The sequence below is a fragment of the Pan paniscus genome, chromosome 10 (genome assembly GCF_029289425.2).
Source record: "Pan paniscus chromosome 10, NHGRI_mPanPan1-v2.0_pri, whole genome shotgun sequence".
Classification (NCBI taxonomy): domain Eukaryota; kingdom Metazoa; phylum Chordata; class Mammalia; order Primates; family Hominidae; genus Pan; species Pan paniscus.
The window spans coordinates 136,609,216-136,626,476 of NC_073259.2; the positions used below are offsets into that span (position 1 = coordinate 136,609,216).

The 17,261-nt window shown below is 46.4% G+C and overlaps 1 protein-coding gene across 1 annotated transcript in view; it reads left to right on the forward strand.

Moving 5' to 3' along the window:
* Positions 1 to 17,261, forward strand: part of TMEM132C (transmembrane protein 132C) — a 438,903-nt gene that overhangs the window by 270,213 nt on the left and 151,429 nt on the right. The window contains exon 3 of the mRNA XM_034934833.4: positions 6,396 to 6,542. Within this exon, the coding sequence (XP_034790724.2) occupies positions 6,396 to 6,542 (147 nt within the window). The remainder of the gene's footprint in view (positions 1 to 6,395; positions 6,543 to 17,261) is intronic.

Below are 17,261 nucleotides of genomic sequence, written 5' to 3' on the forward strand. Positions count from 1 at the left end.
TGGGTAGCTTAGAATTATATTTTTATTTCTTGCATGTAATTTAGAAGGTCAAATAGTTCTGCAGAGTTTATTGGCAGAAACCTGTATACAACATTCTCAAAGTGTGAGAACTGTAGTGCTAGAGAACAGATCAGTTACAGGATTCGAGGAGGGTGTGACTATGAAGGGGGCACATGAAGGAGCTCCTCTGTGTTGAAGGAACAATGCCACATCTTTATTATTGTGATGGTTACTCAAATCTACACATAGGATATAATTTCATAGAACTATACACCAAAAAAGTTCATGTGAAAACATGTAAAATCTAAATAAGGTATGTACCTGGTTAATAGTAATATGCCTATATCAATTTCCTGGCTTTGACAATGAACCACAATTATGGTCAATATTATCATTGGCGGAAGCTGGATGATGGGTACATGGGAACTCAGTATTTTGTTGTTTTGCAACTTTTTTAAATTTACTTTTTAAGACAGGGTCTTACTCTGTTGCCCAGGCTGGAGTGTAGCAGTGCTATCATAGCTCCTCCTGGCCTCAAGTGATCCTGCTGCCTCAGCTTCCCCCATAGCTGGGACTACAGGCACACTCTGTCATATGGGGCTGAATAGTAATAGTTCTAGTGGTAGTAGTAGTAGTATTAGTATTTTGAGATGGAGTCTCGTTCTTGTTGCCCAGGCTGGAGTGCAGTGGCACAATCTCAGCTCACTGCAACCTCTGCCTCCTGGGTTCAAGTGATTCCCCTGCCTCAGTCTCCCAAGTAGCTGGGATTACAGGTCCCTCCCACCATGCCTGGTTAATTTTTTTTGTATTTTTAGTAGAGACGGGGTTTCACCATGTTGGCCAGGCTGGTCTCGAACTCCTGACCTCAGGTGATCTGCCCGTGTTGGCCTCCCAGAGTGCTGGGATTACAGGCATGGGCCACCGTGTGGGGCTAATTATTTTATCTTTTTGTAGAGACAGCATGTTATTTTGTTGTCCAGGTTAGTCTCAAGCTCTTGGCCTCCAGGGATCCTCCCACCTCCCAAAGTTCTGGGATTACAAGTGTGAGCCACCAAACCCAGCCACAACTTCCTCTTAATATCAAACTATTGAACTATTTAAAAATACAAAGTTATTTTAAAATAATACTGCAGTACCCTGCTCCCTTTTACTGCTTCTCTCCACGCACAGAGGCAAAATTCTTTCCTCATCTGGTATTTATAGGCATATCACCGAGTAACGCACTGATGTTGACACTTTTTTTTAGGCAATATCTATAAATTTCCCACTATGGAGAATTAGGATATATCTCTTTTCTCCCCCACATAAGTGCCTCCCATTTTATCTCTCCATCCCTCAAGTATAATAATCATATTTTGTCTAGATTAATATTCAGTGTTTAAAATATAAGTACATGTGCTAATCACAGTAAAATCAAGTATTAAATTATGATTACTTTTCCTTCTCTGCATAATGAGTTCTTATCTTCAGGATTAAAAACTGATTGGGTTTTATTCTTTTTCTTGATTTTCTGTATATTTAGCTCATATTTATCCTGAAACTCTCCTCTAGTTGTTTAAATGTCCTCAAGGAACACTTATTGAACATCATATTTATTAAGAAAATTTTCGTTTCCCGGGGAAGTCTTTGCCGGAATCTTCTCCATGCCTCATGCTCTGCTGTTATTCAAGGACCTCTCTTCACCATCAACCTGGGATTCCTTCCACGTCACTTGTATTTGGGATCTGTTTCCCTTGTCTCATGTCTTCCTTCCAGCTTCACTTTGTGGTTTGATGGAACACATGCTCAAGTAGGTTCCCAAGCATGAGTGTAAGGAGTAAATGACCTTAGCACACACATGTGTGGGCTGGGCGTGGTGTCTCACACCTGTAATCCCAGCACTTTGAGAGGCCGAGGTGGGCGGATCACAAGGTCAAGAAATCGAGACCATCCTGACTAACACGGTGAAACCCTGCCTCTACTAAAAATACAAAAAAAAATTAGCTGGGCGTGGCGGTGGTCGCCTGTAGTCCCAGCTACCCGGGAGGCTGAGGCAGGGGAATCACTTAAACCTGAGAGGCCGAGGTTGCAGTGAGCCGAGATGGCACCATTGCACTCCAGCCTGGGTGACAGAGCAAGACTCCGTCTCAAAAAACAAATGAACATGCGTGTGTGGAAACACTGAGCTCATAGGGTGGATACAGAATTCTAGGTTGGAAATAATCTCCCCTTTCAATATTCAAGACATTTTTTATTGTCTTCTAGGTTACAGAGTGGCTGTTATGAATTCTGAATTCTTTCTGATGGTTTTTTTCTCTCTAGAGGATTGTAGAATTCACTTCTACATACGCCATCTTCCAAAATGTATTGATCACGTGGCCTGGTGTGTGTCTATTCTCATTCATTGTGCTGATCACATAGTGGGCTCTTCCAATCTGAAAACACATCCTTTCATTTGGAGACATTTTCTTAAATTACTTCATTAATGATTCATCCTCTTTCTTTTCTCTGTTTCTTTTTTCTGTTATTGACATATTGAACCTCAAAGCCATCCTCTTAATTTTTTTCTCCTATCTTCCACTTCGTCTTTTCTCTGCCTCTTAGGAAATTTCCTCAACTTCACCCATCAACCATTCCACCGACTTTCCATTTTGCTATATTTTTAATTTCCAAGGGCTCATTTTGTCCCTGCTGGGTGTTCTTTTTTTAAGATATAGCAGTCATTTTTATTTCATGATTGCAATATCTTCTCTTATCTCTTAGTGAATGTGAATGATTCTCTGTTTTTGGTTTTGTTTTGAGACAGAGTCTCGCTCTGTCACCAGGCTGCACTGCAGTGGCACGATCTTGGCTCACTGCAACCTCTGGCTCCTGGGTTCAAGTGATTCTCCTGCCTCAGCCTCCCGAGTAGCTGGGACTACAGGCATGCACCACCATGCCCAGCTAATTTTTGTATTTTTAGTAGAGATGGGTTTTTGCCATGTTGGCCAGGATAATCTCTATCTGCTGACCTCATGATCTGCCTACCTAAGCCTCCCAAAGTGCTGGGATTACAGGCATGAGCCACCACGCCCAGCCAATTCTCTGTTTTCTTAAACATGGATATTCTTTACTGCATAGGCTGTATTTCCGGTAGGTTGCTGCCCTCCCCTCCCTGCGTTTGCCTGTTTCAGTCTTTCTGCGTGGACAAATACAAACTACTTCCTCTGCTCTCACCCCACAACAACCAACACAGAAGACTCCTGTGGCCAAGCATGGGGCAGAGGGGGTGGTTTCTCCCATCGGCAAGTGAGTGAGCAGTTCTGCAGCAGATGTCAGCTAGGTGTCCTCTAGTTCAGTTCCCACCATCTCTACCTGGAGAAATCGTCAGGCCCCGCGGGTCGAGGGCTCACTCCCCAGGACTGCTCCCCACTGCTGATACCAACTGCAAGCCCTGGCTTACTCTGTCTGTCTGTTTCTCTCTGTCTCTGTCTGTCTGTCTGTCTTTCTCTCTTTCTCTGTCTCTCTCTCTCTCTCTGTGTGTGTGTCTGACTGCCTGGCTTTAAAGTGGGGTTCCCATGACCTCATCCTCAGGTTTGATTAATTTCCTAGAGCGGCTCACAGAGTTCAGGGAAACATTTACTTACGTTGACTGGTTTATTAGAAAGGATGTTATGAAGGATACAGATGAGGAAACATGTAGGACAGGGTATAGGGGAAGGAGTATGAAGCTTCCTTGCCTTCCTGGGATACCACCTTCCAGGGACACCACCTTCCAGGAACCTCCATGGATTCAGCTATCAGGAAGCTCCCCAAATCCTGTCCTTTGGGGCTTTTAGGAGTCTTTATAACTAGGTATGATTGATTAAATATTTGGTCAGTGGTGATGAGACCCTCTGTTCCCACTGGAGATTGAGGGGATGGGCTGAAAGTCCAAACCCTGTATTCTTGCCTTGGTCTTTCTGGTGACCAACCCTATCCTGAAGCTACCTGTAATCCCAGCCACCAGTCACCTCCTTAGCGCACAAGAAGACATCACTATTCCCAGGATTTTAGGAGCTGTATGCCAGGAAACAGGGATGAGTACCAGATCTTTATTTCAGCATATCACGGTCTTTATATCACGTAGAGACTTTTCTTAGTGTCTAACAATTCCCGTTTGCTGGTTCATATAAAAGAGCGGGGACTAAAAGGCTGTGAGAGGCTCAGAGCCCCTCAACCGCACTTGCTGACTTCAGGCTTCACTGCAGGGCATCTGGCTGGCTGTTTGGAGAGGCCACAGTGTCAATGCCTGTTGCATTTTGGTCTTAGGATGGTATCACCCTCTGGAATCCAGTGTTTCTCCTGGAGGGTGAAGATGCAGTCTAGGGCGACCCGCCTGCGAATCTCAGCGTTCAGCACACATGGGGTTGTGGGGTCCCTCTGTATTCGGCGTGGCACCCCCAGGCACCCCCCGTTCCCCACTCGCCCTGATACCCATACCCAATGTGAAGTCCTGGCATCACCTGGGCATAAAAAGGGGAGTTTAATTGGCTGCTTCCTAAACAGACTTGTAGCCAGCCCTCTTTATTTCAGTCCTCATTCACTCCGATTTTGTGACTGTTATCACAAACTCCTGAGTCTGGGGGGCTCTTTGGTAGAAACTGTGTTGGTTGTTGACTCTGCTCACTGACAGCTTGAAGCTCCATTTTGAAGTTCTGCTGACTTGTTTTATCCACTGAACTCCCAGTTTCCAGTTTCCCAAATCTGTTGCTGCGGCTGCATTTCCTCTTCCGGTCATGGGATTATGCCTTTTATTTTATTATTATTATAATTATCTTGAGTTGGAGCCTTGTTCTGTTGCCCAGGCTGGAGTGCAGTGGCACGATCACAGCTCGCTGCAACCTCCGCCTCCCAGGTTCAAGTGACCCTCCTGCCTAAACCTCCCGAGTAGCTGGGACTAAAGGCATGCACCACCATGCCAGGTTAAGTTTTGTATTTTTCGTAGAGACAAGGTTTCACCACGTTGGCCAAGCTAATCTCCAACTCCTGAGCTCAAGTGATCTGCCCACCTCAGCCTCCTAAACTGCTGGGATTGGCCGGATGCAGTGGCTGACACCTGCAATCCCAGCACTTTAGGAGGCCAAGGCGGGTGGATCACAAGGTCAGGATATTGAGACCATCCTGGCCAGCATGGTGAAACCCAATCTCTACTAAAATACAAAAAAAGTAGCCGGGCGTGGTGGCAGGTGCCTGTAGTCCCAGCTACTCGGCAGGCTGAGGCAGGGGAATTGCTTGAACCCAGGAGGCGGAGGTTGCAATGAGCCAAGATTGCACCACTGTACTCCAGCCTAGTGACAGAGCAATACTTCGTTGCAAAAAAAAAAAAAATGTGCTGGGATTATAGGCGTGAGCCACTGTGCCATGAGCCACTGTGCCCAACTGTCTTATGCCTTTTAAAACAGTCCCTTTGCTCTCCTGTGAGTGGGATGAAGGAAAACGGTATAAGTAGATGTGTGTGCTCAAGCTGCCACTTGTCCGTTTATTGATAAGGAAAGTGAAATTGAGGCTGGCTAAGTGGTGTGATCAAAACAATAGCAGCTTTAGGAGGAGCTCTTTGCCTTTTTGTTGCTTTGTTTTTTGGTCCCTGACTTAATGTATCTTTGTTAAGTGTGTGCCAGGCAAGTTACGTTAAGCAGGTTGGGGACTTCCCTGGAGTGATGTAACAATCGCTAACATTTATTAAGTGTGTATTGTATGCCTGGTGCTGCTCTTGTTCTAATCTCTTTACATCTATTTAATCATTACAGCAGCTTTATAATGGGAGCTACTATGATCCTGCTCTTTCTTACAGAGGAGGGAGGTGAGGCATGAAGTTATGCCTTGTCCAAATTTGCACAGCTAGGAAGTGGTGAAACTGGGGTATGAACCCAGGACCGGCTTTCCTAGTAGTATTGACACTGTGGGCCCAGTGGCTCTGTGTGGTGGGGCTTTCAAGTGGGTTGTAGGCTGTTTAGCTGCGTTCCTACTTTCTCCCCACTTCCCTACTGGATAACAACACCCCCCACACACACAACCATGACAACTACAAGTATCTCCAGACATTGCCAAATGTCTCTGGCAGGGCACAGAGTCCCCTGAGTGAGGAGACGGACCCAGGCAGGCTGAGTGCATGCCTTGACAGCTCTGCCCTGCAACTTCCTGGTCTGGTGAATTCCAGGGGTCCTTTTTCCTCCCCCTCAGAACCGGACAGCAGGGTCTGTGACTGCCTTATCCACAGGCAGATCCCGCTCGCCCTGCCCTGGCATCACCACCACTGGGCGGCTTTGCCTGTCACTAGATATGAAAAAAGTGGAAAAGCAAAACAGAAACTAAAGGTGGCAACTCTGCAGAGCTGGGCACGTCGGAAAGGCCGAGCCTTAACCCTGTCTCTCTCTCTCCCATCTTCATCTCCACAGAGCCAAGGTGAAGAAGGGGGTGAACATCCTGAGTGCTCAGACCCGTGAGCCCCGGCAGTGGGGCGTCAAACAGGAGGTGGGCAGCGGCGGAAAGCACGTGACGGCCACCGTGGCCTGCCAGCGCCTGGGGCCCAGCCCGCGCAACAGGTAAGCGGTGCCCTCCCTGCAAGCCTGTGTGGTTCCCGGTCCCGGGCCCAGGCCGGCTGCTGCCTAAGAGCCTTGACTTGGACTCGCGTGAGCCGCTGCTCAGAGGAGCTATTGAACCCACCACGTGGAAATCTGGAGGCATTGATATCCATGCAGGACCCTCTGCCTCTGCAGCAGGGCGGGGTGGGGCGCTCGCTCTGCAGCGCTGCAGGGTCAGCTTTGGAGCAGGGTGAGCTCATCTCTGCTCTGATAGGGCTTGTGCATCCTCCACACCTGAACTGACTTTCTGGGGGCCTTGCCCTGCCTACATTATCCGAAGATGCTCGGTTACAAAGTACTCATTTTCTCATGAAGGGGAAGATTGAGTTTTCAGTGAGAAGGAATTTAAGGAAAGGTGGTGACAGTCAGTGGCAGTAATGGAGAAGAACCTGCTATGTGAGATTCACTGTAGACATCCTGGATGATTTTTTAAAGTAATTGTTTTCTGGTTATAAAAGCAATTCAGACTCATTTTAGAATATGAGGAAAACACAATTATATGGGGGGGGAGGGGGAATCATATGCCAATATCCTTCCTACTCAAGGGTAACCCACTGATAGCATGTTGGTTCATTTCCTTCCAGGGTTTTATACCTGTGTAAGGCCAATATATGCTAAATATATTTAGTTTACAAATTTGGGATCATCAAATACGTACAGATTTTAAGGACACTACAATTTTCACTTGTATTGGAAACATTTTCTCTTAACATTAAATATTCCTCAAAAACATTCTTAATAGCTTTATAATATTCATCAGATGGATTTAACATAATAGAAACAACCAACCATGCCTGTATTTTACCATTTAGGTTGATTCCAAGTTGTTTTTAAATTTCAACTTTTATTTTAGATTCAGGGGGTACATGTGCAGGTTTGTTACGTTTATATGTTGCCTGAGGCTGAGGTTTGGGGCGTGAATGATCCCATCACCCTATAGGTAGTTTTTCAGCCCTTTATTCCCTCCCTCTCTCCCGACTCTAGGAGTCCCCAGTGTCTGTTGTTCCCATCTTTATAACCACATGTACCCACTGCTTAGCTCCCACTTAAAAGTGAGAACATGGAGTATTTGGTTTTCTGTTCCTCCATTAATTTGCTTAGGATAATGGCCTCCAGCTGCATCTGTGTTGCTGCAAAGGGTATGATTTTGTTCTTTTTTATGGCTGTGTAGTAGTCTATGGTGGATGTATACCAGATTTTCTTGATCCAGTTCACTGTGGATGTGTTGATTCTGTGTCTTTGCTATTGTGAACAGCGCTGCAATGAACACATGAGTGCGTGTGTCTTTTTGGTAGAACAATCTATTTCCTTTGGGTATATACCCAGTAATGGGATTGCTGGGTTGGATGGTAGTTCTGAGTTCTTTGAGAAATCTCCAAACACTTTCCATTGTGATTGAACTAATTTACTTTCCTACACACAGTGTGTAAGTGTTCCCTTTTCTCTGCAATGTCTCCAGCATCTGTTATTTTTTGACTTTTCAATAATCATCATTCTGACTGGTGTGAGATGGCATCTCATTGTGGTTTTGATTTACATTTCTCTGATGATTAGTAATATGGAACATTTTTTTCATAAGTTTGTGGCCACTTGTGTGTCCAAGATTTATTCTTATAGATAATGCAGCAATAAACCACCTTCCACATAAATCTTTGTCCACATCCCTTTTTCCTTAAGGTGGCTTCTTAGATTTCAAAACGTAAGATTATTTTTCAAGGCTCTTGTTGTATTCTGCCAGTGTATTTTTCTGAAGGGATTGGTATTAAAGAAAGAAATAGTCTATTACTGGACACATTTTCTTAAGTGACAGCTGCAAGTCACCATGAAAAATCCTCAAATTCTCTGCTTGGTTTAGAACCACGCTGTTCTTTTGCCCACAGAACCCACTCCTCTGTCCTTCCTTTAATGTGTAATGAGAAAAAGAAAATCTGGTGTCCCAAACAGTTCACAAACTCAAATGCCAACCGTCACCATCATTACCCCAAGAAGGATTTTAGTGCATCTGGCGGAGGTGAGGTCAGGGACGAGGGTTGGGTGTCTGAATCTTTGATTTGTGAAAACATGGCCAGAAAGAAATGTGTTTATGAGTCCCTTGTTCCAAGCAGGAGATCAGAGGCCAAATTAAATCTCCTGAATCGAATGCACATGGAGTCTAATTAACCCATGAGATTAGTGTTGATTATGCAAATGAAAGCGAACGTGTTCATTAGCAGGTGGCGAAGTTATGTATGTGAATAGTTCTTCAGGTGGGAACCTGAATGAGAAGCAGAGCGAGGGAGATGAGCCTCATGGTATGGAGTCCTGAAGGGCTCCTGCGGCCACCCTGTTTGTTCTGAGCTTCCAGGCGCCCCACTTTGACCCCAGTTGTGTTTGCTGTCTCAGTGGTAAGCATTGTGCATGAGTTTCCACAGTCAGCCATCCTGAATGTTTTGGCAGACTGTGGACAAGAGGAAGATCTGAATCTGCAGAAATAGAGAATAATGGCATCTGAGGCACAGAAAGAGGCACTGCAGATGGTTAGACCCCAGAAATGTGTTCAAAGAGGAGGGCGGGTGGTGCATTGTGTGGAGTCACCATGCCTGGCCCCACTTTCACTTATAAGGGCCATTGTGGTCATGTTGGACCCACCTGGGTAATCCCGGATCATCACCCATATCAAAACCTTCACTTAATCACATCTGCAAAGTCCCTTTGCCTTGTAAGGTAACATATTCATAGGTTCTGAGGATTAGGATGTAGACAAATTGGCCTGCCTCTGTCTTCTTACAGCATGGCCCCTGTCATGTCCATTCAGTCCTGAGTCTTTGAAATGCTGGGTTTGGACACCTTGGAGTACCGAGGTCAGGCCAGCGAGTGCACCTTCCAAGATTCCCAGGGCGGGGAATGGCATTCCTTCCCATGGAGCTTTCTTGGTAGCCGAGGAGGTCTGATAGCAAGATCTTTCTTATGTATAGCACTGCCACGGGCAATGGTGTCGCCCTTCCTGGCGGGGTCCAGCAGAAGCAGTCAGGGCCAGCCAGGAGTGTGTATTCTTGCTTCAAGGTGAGGGTTGCGCAGTCAAGTATCTGAAGCCTCATTGGCACTGAGCCCCACCAAGGCCATGACTGTGGCTGCCTGCAGGAGCCTCTCTGCAGGACTCTGAGAGCCTGCGCTGGCTGGGATGGCACTCACAGGTGCAGACAGTGGTTTGTTACTTGCCTTTGGCTCTTGAAATATCCCATTGTGAAACCCTGTCTCTACTAAAAATACAAAAAAAAAAAAAAAAATTAGCCGGGCGTGGTGGCGGACGCCTGTAGTCCCAGCTACTCGGGAGGCTGAGGCAGGAGAATGGTGTGAACCCGGGAGGCGGAGCTTGCAGTGAGCTGAGATCGCACCACCATACTCCAGCCTGGGCGACAGAGCGAGACTCTGTCTCACAAAAAAAAAAAAAAAAAAGAAAGAAAGAAATATCTCATTGTTAGCTTTTGCATTTAGGTGAGTCACCGATTTGAGATGTGGAAGCTGCAACTGTGTTTTCAGATCTTGGCCACATCCCCGTGTTGGCTACATCCCCTGGCTGGTAAGACAGGGAACCTAGGGAGACATAAATAGTTTCAAAAGGGTGAAACTGGTCAGCCCATGGAGAGGCTGTCACACCAGCGGCTTCCCCAGGCAGGTCCAGAAAGGTGGTTCTGGAAGGTTTTACGACCCCCTGCCAACCATTCCCATCTGTAGCTGTTTCTTCAAAGGCACAAACACCAAACACACACACCACGTCTAACTAAAAGTGGTGGCTTTGTAAACAAACACAGCTTCAGAGCATGCCCCCTGGCCCTTTGCCTTCATGACCGCTCACCCCTGTTGATCCCCCATGACGACTCACCCCTATTGATCCCCATACATAGAAGCCTTCTACATCAGGAGATGATGGTAGCTGATCTGGGGAGCTGAGCTCTGAGAGTGGCAGGCAGCTAGCGGTTAAACACGCCTGTTGTTGATGCCTCACGGGCTCTGAAAGTCATTCTAGTCCATAAGTTTCAAACAGGACCATGAATGGGCACCAAGGGCCCCCCAATCCCTAAAATTGCTTGAAAATATATGGTGTGTGAGAGACTGCCTCCACGTGCCATTCTCATTACACCACTTTCACTGCTCTCTTCCAATTCTTTAACTCATATGAACTGGTCATCCCTGAATTGAACTTGATTGACCTGTGTTTTTCATGCAAAAATAAAATTTCAGTGATATTTGTTGGGACACAGAAAATCTCCAATTAGCCATAGTCCCCATTCCACCCTATGTCTTGTATCTGGCCTCTCCACTTGTGAACTGGCTACGTGGTTTGTGAAGGTGTTGCAGTATGAAAATCCAGTGTATCAGTCAGCTATGTAAGGACCCCGTGATCACGTAGGGCCCACTTGGATCATCTCTCCGTCCCATGATCCTTAAACTAATCACATCTACCAAGTCCCTTTGACTTATAAGATAACATATTCATAGGTTCTAGGCACTAGGATGTGGACAAATTTGCCACAATCATGCCACATAAAAAAACCACCCAAATCTCGGTGATTTACAACTACAGTTTGCCCTCCATATCCATGAGTTCTGTGTTCACAGATTCCAGATTCTTTTAGTGGAAGGTTGTGTCTGTATTGCACATATACAGACTTTGGTTTTCCTGTCATTATTGTCTAAATAATATGGTATCACAGTAACTATTTACATAGCATTTACATTATACTAGGTATGATAAATAATCTAGAGATGATTTAAAGTATGCAGGAGGATGCGCATAGGTTATATGCTACTACTACATCATTTTATCTAAAGGACTTAAGCATCCATGGATGTTGTCATCTGCAAAGGGTCCATGAGCCAATCCCCCTTGGGTAACAAGGGGCAACTGTCCAAGCTTTGCTCTCATGCTCCCAGGGCTGTAGGTCAAGTGCAGTCTGGGCCTGCTAAGGGGAAGCTCAGGCGGGAGACTGCCTTGGGGTGTGAGCTGCCTGGGCTTAGCTCCAAGCCTTGAGCTGAGTGTCTGTCTGTTCATGTGTGTTTGGTCCTGGGCCCAGGCTGAAGGGGCAGAGTTATTCTGGGTGTGCTCCTCTCACAGCAGCTCATTATCCTCTCACCTAAGACCAAAACTGGTGTCCTGTCCATTAACATCCCCTAGGCCAACGTGAGTCATGAGGCCAGGCCATGGGGTGAGGAAGTCCTCACCACCCAGACATACGGGGTGGGTGAGTGGAGGGAGTGCGTGCTGCACTCAGTCAAGCCACCATCACCCCCCGGCGCGTCAAAGGGCTGCTTGGCTCGGAAAATATCCCCTATTGCTGAAATGTTCTTGCACAGTTTCCATCTGTGGGAAGCTTTAGACATCCCCTTTCCCATGTTCGTTTCTTCAACAAATTATTTGTCAAGTGCCCGGTACTTGCCAGCTACCATGCTGACAATCTATGGCCAGGAGTCTTATCGGGGGAAGTTCAAAGATGAGATACTTAAAGACTGTCCCAAATACGAACTCACACCTGGCGAATGACGAACCGTGTCGTGCTCAGCATAGGATGAACAGTGGCGCTTGAATGAGTGAGGAAAGAAGAATCATGAGTGAGACAAGCCGTGCTGGCTGTGCCTCGCGCTCTCCAAATGCTTTGCATATAATCCTCCTAAGCATCTAATCCTCCTTCAAGCGTTCGAGGTAGACACAGTGAGCCATGACCTCAATTTGCATGGGGGGAAACCGAGACATGATGCATTTTTCAAACCCACTCAGTAAGAGCTGGAGGTGGAATTCAAACCTGGGAGGTCTGCCTCGGAGGACAAGCTGTCACTTGTGCTTATTCTTGTCCTGAAAGGAAATACACCCAATGGATCACCCCAGCTGGCAGACACTGCTCTACCCTGGTTCCCGTTAAATCTCTTTCACTGCTCCATATCCCTCGGTAGGTGTGTTAGCCAGCTAGGGCTGCCTGAACAAAATTCCACAGACTGGTTGGCTTAAAACACAGAAATTTATTTTCTCACCATCTGAATTCTGGAAAGTCCGAGGTCAGGGTGCTGTCAAGGGTGGTTTCTGGCGAGGGATCTCTTCATGACTTGCAGTTCGCCACCCTCTCGGCATCTTGTGTCCTCAGAGGGCCTTTCCTCTGTGCATGGAGAGAGAGAAGCTCCTGGTGTCTTTTCTTTTCTTTTCTTTTTTCGAGACAGGGTCTCGCTCTGTCACCCAGCCTGGGGTGCAGTGGTGTAAACAGGACTCACTGTAGCCTTGACTTCCTGGGCTCAAGCGATCCTTCTCTCAAGCGATCCCCCAAGTAGCTGGGACTACAGGCATGCACCACCAAGCCCAGCTAATGTTTGCATTTTTTGTGGAGATAGGGTTTCATCATGTTGCCCAGGATGGGTTCAAACTCCTGAGCTCAAGTGATCCACCTACCTTGGCCTCCCAAAGTGCTGAGATTACAGGTGTGAGCCACTGAACTTGGCTTCTTCATCTTCCCATAAGGACACCAGTCCTATGGGATTAGAGCCCCCTCTTAGGACTTTATTTAACCTTAATTACCATCTTAAAAGCCTGCTCTCCAAATATAGTCACACTGGAGCAGAGGGCTTTGTGAGATGAATTTTGGAGGGAACAATTCAGTCTGTAATCATGGGGTTGGCTCTGTCATCCTGAACCTGCTTCCGTCACTGCACCACCTGGGGCTGCCCCTCACTTTTGTGCACTTGTGCAGATTCTTAGAAGAGCCTGGGAGCTTCTTCCTGGGATCCTCTTTGCTGATGATGGACAGGTGTCAAGTACGAAAGCTCAGCCCCATCTCCCCCACTGCAGACAACTCTGAATTGTCATGGACACAGCTGGACTCAGAGCTTCCCACAGGATCAGGCTGCAGGCTGGGTCTTTGAAAGCACACCTTCTGTTTGCTTCTTCCTGCAATGTGAACTATTTCCCTCTCCCCTTCTCCCTTTCCAGTTTCTCCTGGTGCGTGGGGAGAAAGGAAACAACATCCTTAATCAGTCACTTGCAAATGAATCCTTGTCTTATGATCTGCTTCTAATGAACCCAAACTGAGACTCTCAGAAACATAAGAGCCCCCCCGCTTCCTCCCCTGGTGAAATGTCCTCTTAGACGGGGAGAGAGCACTTGTTAGGAAAACTGTCAAGCAAAACAGCTGTTTTGCTGGAGTGCCGTCTCCCTGTAACCTAGAACCTCTGAAAGACCAGGGTTGTTATGGTCCTGAAACCATCTGTCTATAAACACTCAGACCCAGGAAGACAGCTAGCACCTGGTCCATACACACACCAAACCGCGTGGCATTTGGTTTCCAGGCTCCCCATCACCCTGGGAGAGGTCTGAGCATCTCGGCAGTCAGGCAAAGTCAGCCAACAATTTACCAGAGTGCACGTCGTATTTACAGGGTGTGAGGCCAACAGAGCAATTAGCATGCTGCCCAGGTCCTTCCCTGTCAGTGCCCTGTGACAGAGAGGATCAAGCATGAAGCAAATGCTTCTGTGTCTGCAGGGAAGAGGCAGAAAAGCACATAGAGAGCGTGCTGAAAGGCAGGAACACATCTTGCGGTTCTTTTGGCATCCTCCTGTTCCTTAGGAAGCATCTTCCGCCTCCCCCTTCATCTCCTTTCCTCGGTCTGCATCTTTTTTCAAAACCAGGTGTCCGGGTGAGTCTGAGTAGCTGGGGAGCAGTGAAGCGAGCAGTGAGTCTGACCTCAGCACTGGCAGGAGGGAAGAGCGGACCCTGGCTGCTTTTGATTCGAACGTTGCACCTTGATCTGATAAAGGTTTCTGCCTCAAGCATTCCTGGAGCCTTACTTTAAGCTCATTCCTTCAAGGAAAATGCTAAAACTTAGGTGTTTCTTTAAACTGTGGGCATACTCTGAAGTTCAGGGGGGACTCCGTGTTGGGAATGCAACCCCTTAAGGCTGTTGATGAGGTGGGCTCCCCAGTGGGGTCGGTGTAGGCACACCTGCCTGCCACTCCACTTCCCACAGGCCCACATGCACCTGTGCTGTTAGGTGCTGAACACCTTCACTTCAACCGGTTCACTTATGCGTCTCAAGTTTCCCATTAGGCATTCTTATTAAAACGCTACTGTTAACATCTCTTCCAGAAGCAAATATAGTATCTTAAAAATAGAAACTTACATAGAAAACCATAATATTCTGTAGATTTTATAGTGCTTGACAGCACACAGAGTAATACTGTGTGTATTTCACTGTCTCTGGCACTTTACAAAATGCTCTGTGTACATTATTTCAGTAAATCTTTCTGATGGTCTCATGAACTGAGGTATCATACCATTGGTCAAATATAGAAAAGAATAAAGACACTCACGGGAAGTAAGCATCCAAATGAATATTTAGGCAAATCATAAAAATGTTTTATTTAAAAAATAACTTTAATGTACACAAATAAATGGAGAAAATGCCTGTCAGTTGCACAAAATAAAGGTAAGCATAAACAAATACAATTAAAACATAAAAATCCTGGCCAGGTGCGATGGCTCACGCCTGTAACCCCAGCATTTTGGGAAGCCGAGGCTGGTGGATCACCTGAGGTCAGGAGTTCAAGGAATTTGAGACCGGCAGGCCAACCCTGCCTCTACTAAAAATACAAAAATTAAGCTGTGCATGGTGGTGTGTGCCTGTAATCCCAGCTACTCAGGAGGCTAAGGCAGGAGAATGGCTTGAACCCAGGAGGCGGAGGTTGCAGTGAGCCAAGATCACACCAGTACACTCTAGCTTGGGCAACAGAGTGAGACTCTGTCTCAAAAACAAACAAACAAACAAAAGCATAAAAATCCTATTGAAGTCTAGCTAGCTAATGTTAGCAGCAAGAGGCTGTGTGCTTGCCTTGGAGGTTAGAGAAAGGGGTTAGCAGGTGCAGAGAAGTGCTGTGGACACACGAGAGTGCAGGGGTGTCCAGTCTTTTGGCTTCTCTGGGCCACATTGGAAGAATTGTCTTGGGCCACACATAATATATGCTAACACTAGCGATAGCTGATGAGCTGGAAAAAGAAATTGCAAAACAATCTCATAATGTTGTAAGAAAGTTTACAAATTTGTGTTGGGCCACATTCAAAGCTGTCCTGGGCCACACACGCAGCCTGTGGGCTACAGGTTGGACAAGCTTGCAAGTAGACCAAGCTGAGATTTTCTTCTCCTTACCTTTTTATTAGGCTTTTTTTTAATGCCTTTATTTTACTTTTGTAATCATAAAAACATATTCAAAGATATGTTTTTTAAACCCATATTCCATATCTTATGTAACTATTACCATTATTGCATCCTGCCTTACAGAGTGTATCGAAGTATTTTTATACCATTGGGATCAGTCTGTAATATGTTACGTCTCTTTTGTAACTTAACATTGCCAAAGTACTTTGCTTGTCCCATACTTAGCTTTTTAAATAACTGATTAAGTGGATGGACCTGAATTTATTTAGAAAGGCCCCTATCGCGGGGCACCTGGGTTGTTTGTTCTCAGCGTTTTAGTATAAATAAACCAGTGGCAGACATTTCCACGACAATATGGCACTGCCTTTTCCCCCCATTCTGAATCATGGAGCACAGGGAGCTGCTGTGAGGGATTTCTAGTCCGAGTTTCTGCCTTTCCTAACTTTATTTTGTCACCCCTCTCCTGGCCTTCACACCCAACATAGAAATTGGGGAACAAAGTCAAAAGCTGGCACCAGATGAGTGAAGGGGCCAGGGAAGAGGCAGGGAGCCAGGAATGGCCTGCGGGAGGAGAGGGAGGGACCCCGCGTGGTGCCCCTTTTACTCCTCCAATCCCTCCTTGTTGCAGCTCTGGGGGTGTCTGTACCCAGGACTGGTTACGGGCCATGTGGGAGACTTTCGCTTTAACCTCAAAACTTCTAAAAGAATCTAAAAAGGAAACACTTTCTGTCCACGTGATTCAACCTTACTCAAGGGATGCACGTTGCCTTTTGGAAACCTTTCCTGGGATACTTCATCAGTCCCCTAGAGGGGCTGTCACTGACACTTGTAATTGTAGGACTGAATGCTGAGAGGCTGCAAAGCTAGCTGGGCTCAGAGGCATCCATGTGAAATTCTGAGCCATTTAACCAGGAGTCGCAAATGCAAGGGACAGGTGAAAGGAGGAGGTGGGTAAGGAAGCGGGTGGAATGACCATGCCCTGCAGGCTGTGAGAGGCGGGGAGGGTGGCTGGCTGCACCCTCTCAGAGGACACATCCATTCTTTAGGCTCTAGAGCCTTCCCAGGTGGGAATGCAGGCTGTCAGTTGCCAGATCTCTGGATTTTTCTAGACCTGCTGAAAATCCAGAAATCTTTCAATTTTTTAACATTTGCTTGGATGTTTAAAATCCCTGTGCAAATCAAACAAAACGTATATTGTTCAGGAAAAATTGTTCATCAGGAAGTAAATCATGTGCAAAAGTGGCCTGTTTGAGTCAAAATAATGCCTGTTTTCTTTAGGAGGTTGATTGCCTGTATTGTCCAGGTACAGAGTTTGCAGCAAAACAGCTGTCTAGGAACTCGACTGTGCCTCTTTTGGAGGGACTTAGAAAGGAGGCCAGCTGTTTCAAAGACTCAGCTGCCCCTCATTTTCACCACACGAGCCCTCCTAAACAGAGCACATCACACAGACGCTCCTGTATTTCCAGCAGATGCTATAAACACGCATCTGAGCTCCGGTTCTTATGGCTGT